At 45.8% G+C, this 5,000-nt stretch overlaps 1 protein-coding gene across 1 annotated transcript in view; it reads right to left on the bottom strand.

The window, feature by feature from the left end:
* Positions 1-5,000, bottom strand: part of LOC308077018 (catenin delta-2-like) — a gene marked incomplete at its 3' end in the record, with an annotated part of 629,209 nt that overhangs the window by 5,258 nt on the left and 618,951 nt on the right. Inside the window, exon 22 of the mRNA XM_080417546.1 lies at positions 4,803-4,929. Coding sequence (XP_080273672.1) covers positions 4,803-4,929 — 127 coding nt within the window. The remainder of the gene's footprint in view (positions 1-4,802; positions 4,930-5,000) is intronic.

Genomic DNA, 5,000 nt, shown 5'->3' with positions numbered 1-5,000 from the left:
GGTTAACCGGAGTCCCTCAGGGCTCCATGCTAGTACATTTTCTGTTTTTGTTTTTGTTATTGTGGGGAAGGCTTTTGCTGAAAATAGCTGATTGACGAGCTCACAGCACGTCCCGCTGCGAAGCGTTCTGAGCATAGATATTAGAAACCTAGATACCTCATTGGCCTCTGCAGTTCATTGGGGCGACTTGTATCGCAATACACACGGCTCTTCCGCCCTGCACGGCTGCACCTGCCACTCAAAGTGACTACTGGCCAATCACAGCGCTCACAGCGCGTTGACTACTGGCCAATCACAGTGCGTCTTTTCCGGGACTTGTCATGCAATGGTTCTCAACCAGTGGTCCGGGAACCACCAGTGGTCCTTGAGGGGGAGGTGGTACCCAGCTAAATGATGGAGAGTTGATAACCAAATGGACCCTTATATAGATCTTTAAATCTTGAGTATAACATTTCACACTGTCAAGAAGAGTCAAATTGTTAAACATCTACATTACTTACTAAACAAGTACACAATTAGAGAACGTAAATAATTGTTATTTTGACAACATCTAATCGAATGATAACATTCTAAGTTTTGGGTGTGAGAGGCTAAAGCTTATCAAACGGTGGTCCGTGACTCAAATGCTGAATAAATAATGGACCTTGTCACCTTGATATGAAAAAGGTTGAAAACCACTGTTCTAATGCATTTACGTCCATTGAAGCAGACGGTCTCTCCACAATTAAAATCATCACAACTCCCTGAATTTTCAACCTATTTTCAAGCGGTAAAGTTTGTCACAAATGCGAGACATGGAGTTATGGATCCAGTAGGCGTAGGCCTATATTTGGTTACATCTAAATTGCATATTTTCATACCAAAATACTTTCAAGTAACAGTAATAGTCACAAAATATTTTTGTCTCCATTCACTGACAGACTACATGAAATATGCTGGCCACATTGCAGAATTGCCTTTATCTAACATCCTTCATGTTAGCTATTCAGGTCAGAACAGAGCTATCAACTTTGAAAGACTGAAATAATTGTTCATTTGAGAATTTTCTCTTCCAAAAACAGCAACTATAAATGAAAAGTCTGTGTTCCATATTTTAATGGCACTGAAAGTATAACATATAACACAAATACTCCAAGACAGCCAAAAGAATATCATTCCAAAGTCACAGAGCAGAATATCATAATGGCAATAAAGATAAAATAATACCAGAAGCATATCATTTTCTAGCCATGGTTCACGTGACGCTTGTATACGGGCTAATCATTTTCCACACGAAGCGACCATGTCTTATTTGAATTTCACAAATAGAGTGTGGAGTTTGCCAAGTTCCAACTAACTAGATGCTGCGCACAGCTGCTGCCTCTTAAAGGGTTAAAAGCTGGGTTACAAAATGACCCGCCCCCACCTGCCTCTGATTGGCCTACCGAACTTCCGCGTGTGTGACGCACACGGCAGCCCTGCAGAAGCAGGAAGCGTGCCCGAGATACAGACGCTTCAGAGCCGAATGAGGCGTCTACCTTTATATGTCTATGGTTCTGAGTTTGTCGAACAGCAATTTTCTCACACTCACTATATAATGAGCAATAAGCACACAAGACACAACAGCATTTACATTCACACCCTTTGTGTGTGTGTGTGTGTGTGTGTGTGTGTGTGTGTGTGTGTGTGTGTGTGTGTGTGTGTGTGTGTGTGTGTGTGTGTGTGTGTGTGTGTGTGTGTGTGTGTGTGTGTGTGTGTGTGTGTGTGTGTGTGTGTGTGTCTGGCATTCAAGGTCCAATGTCATTAGTCATGATTTAGGCTGTCAGAGTTAGGGGTCACCTTCACAATCCTGTAAGACCCCCAGGAATACACACATACACACACCCACCCACACACAGTGTAATCCCAGCCTACATGATGTTATCTTGACATGCTGAAGAGGCTGAATGCTGCATACCTGTGTATCAGCCCTTCCACTCTGCTTAGCTAATCATTCCCACACACACACACACACACACACACACACACACACACACACACACACACACACACACACACACACACACCCACACCCACACACACACACACACACACAACTGGTGCCGAAATGCATTGGCAAACCCCCCCACCCAATCACACTGCAAATAGCTGATCTACAATTCAGAAATTTGTTTTGCATATTAAAGTATGCCTCGGCCCCTCCAACTTCTGATCTTTTAATTATTATTTTTTTACAGCTGTCATACAGCTGGATGTGTATTGTATGCTGGCAGGTTTGGGCGGTGGGTCTATAGCGATGAAAAGTTCAAAGCCATCAAGGGCCATTTAGAAAGAGCAAAGATGACGAAGAGAGGAGACAACAGTACTGTCTATAGGTGTGTTTGTATGGACATTGCATCGGTCTGTCTCTCTGAACTTTTCAAAGCAATCAGGAAATTACCAGAGCCATCAAGGGCTAATTTAGAACAAGGAAAGATGGTAGAAAGACGACAAAAAAGGCGGCCTTGGAGATAATAATATAATTACAAACTTTAGGAGTGCTCCTCCTATATACCATCCTCATTCCCTCTCAGCTTCCCTATCGTCTCGTTGGATATTTCCACACATCATTAAATATTAGGGGAAAATAATAATAAATACAAAATAAACGTTACCATCAAACAATAACTTGGCACCCCCCATGCAATGACTCTGAGGACCCCCTAGGGGTCACGGACCCCCCCGTTGAATACCCATGCTCTAAAGCGTGGCCAGCTCCCTTTGACACTGTCTAGGACGCTGCCTATTAATCCATCTCTCTCTCTCTCTCTCTTTCCATACATTCTTTGCAGCCGTGACCACACCCACCAGCTAATCCTATTACTCTCTCTCTCCATTTGTATCATTCTCTCCTAACACTGTACTGTACCTCTCCCATTTCCCTCCTCTCTCTCTCCCTCTTTCCACCTCTCTCTCTCTCTCTCTCTCTGTCTTTGATCCATCTCTAAGGGGCTGAATGGCAGTTAGCATATGCAGAGTCGAGATACCATGGTGCACAATTGTGTGCGTGTGTGTGCGCACGCTCATTTGCTTGCAAGTGCACTGAGACAGTCTGCAAAAAGAGGAGACCAGACCCTCCTTTATGTGTGTGTGTGTGTGTGTGTGTGTGTGTGTGTGTGTGTGTGTGTGTGTGTGTGTGTGTGTGTGTGTGTGTGTGTGTGTGTGTGTGTGTGTGTGTGTGTGTGTGCGCGCGCGCGTGTTCCATAATCTCAAAGCTTCTCATGTTCAATGTCGCTGTTCAAAGTCAAATGAGCATCCTTCCTTCCCTCCCTCCATCAATTATCCATCCTTTATTCTTCTTCCCTCAATCCCTCCCTTTTCCTTTCTCTGGCTTCCTGTTTCCCTTTGTCTCAGTGCACACACACACACACACGCACCCATAAATGCGTATATATGCATATGCAGACAGACGCACACTCATAGGAACACACACACACACACACGCACACGCACACACGCACACACACACACACACACACACACGCACACACACACACACACACACACACACATACACATACAGAGTTCGCTGAGTGCCAGACTCAGCCTGAGCCAGCGGGGAAGAAAAGTACTTTTCCGGCCCATCAGCCTGCTAAGCTCAGCGTAGAGAAATCACCGCTGAAGGCTCCGCTATAGCACTCGCGTGCTAACGGCTAATGCTAATTCATCCCTGGCACGGCGCGGGGCCCCGCGGGTCGGAGCTAAAGGCCAACTTTAATCACAGCATGAGGGCCCATGGGGGGGTGAGCGACGGCGCTAACTGCAGCCTAGCATGCTGTGAGGACTCAGGAGGCCGATAATGGCCAATGGGTCCCCAGCTGAGACACCCATTAGATAGCTTTGTCTTTTATCTCTGGGAAGTTATTCTCCTTTTTTTTTAATTATTTTAAAAAAAGTTTTTCACAAAAATAGCAGATCTACAAGCTCCAAGCTACAAGCTCACAGTCACAATGCATGCCATGCGATGCGTTTTGAACTTGTAGATCTACTATTTTCAAATAGCCGATGTATATAGGGTTAAAGTAGTTAAACTGATTACAAAATAAGATTTATTTGGGGCTTTTCATGCCTTTATAGACCAATTATTTGTTTACCAACATTGAGACTGGACGCACAGGTGATTGTTTCATGCAATCAATTCCAAACATATTGTTTCGGGGTGCGCTGGTTTCAGTTCATTCAACCTCCTCTTGTGTGTTGGCTAGTGAGGCGCGTCCTAGCGAGACATGACAGAATGGGTTTCATTTGGTGCCGGCGTGCGCGCGCATACTGGTTCTTATCAGTGTGACGTTATCTTTAGGGGCGGCCATAGCTGAGTGGTTAGTGAGCCCGCCTAGGGAGCCAGAGGCCCTGGTTGCCCCAGGTACGATTCCAGGCCAGGCCAGCAAATGTGTCGATGAAATGAAATTTGTCCCTGAGCAAGACTCTTAACCCCTAATTGCTCACAGGCCCTCATTGGAAACAAGACAGCAAGGACTTTCATGAACGGACCTCTTAAAGGAATTATCCTTATATCCTTATCTGTTAAGGGGTCTATTAGATAGGACAGTATAGGCTGACAGGAAACGGGGAGAGAGATAGGGAGTGACACGCAGCAAAGGCCGTCGGGATCGGGATTCGAACCCGGGACGCGCTGTCAGGCTACATTGGTGCCTGAGTGGTTGTTTGGGGAGAAGGTCCTAGTCTCGCGTCGAGCCAGACAACTGTTCCACAATCTCCGAATGCTATTTAGAGTCTGGAACTACACCTCCCGAAATAGGGAGGTCCTAACAGGAGACACTCACCTGAGCGGTTGTTTGGGGAGGTCCTAACAGGAGACACGGAGGGCGTGCGGGATGAGGAGTATGGCCTCTGGCGGTCTCTCTCTATCGTGGAGGCAGACCCCACAAAGTGGTACTGGGAGTAGCCGTCCTGCAAAACAAACACACATCACACCACAACGTTATATATCAGTGTGTCCCAAACACTGGGTGAACGAATAA

Source organism: Gymnoscopelus braueri (genome assembly GCF_963280865.1).
Source record: "Gymnoscopelus braueri genome assembly, chromosome: 21".
Classification (NCBI taxonomy): domain Eukaryota; kingdom Metazoa; phylum Chordata; class Actinopteri; order Myctophiformes; family Myctophidae; genus Gymnoscopelus; species Gymnoscopelus braueri.
The sequence above is the reverse complement of the archived record's forward strand: the minus strand, read 5'-3'. Positions and strand labels throughout refer to the sequence as shown.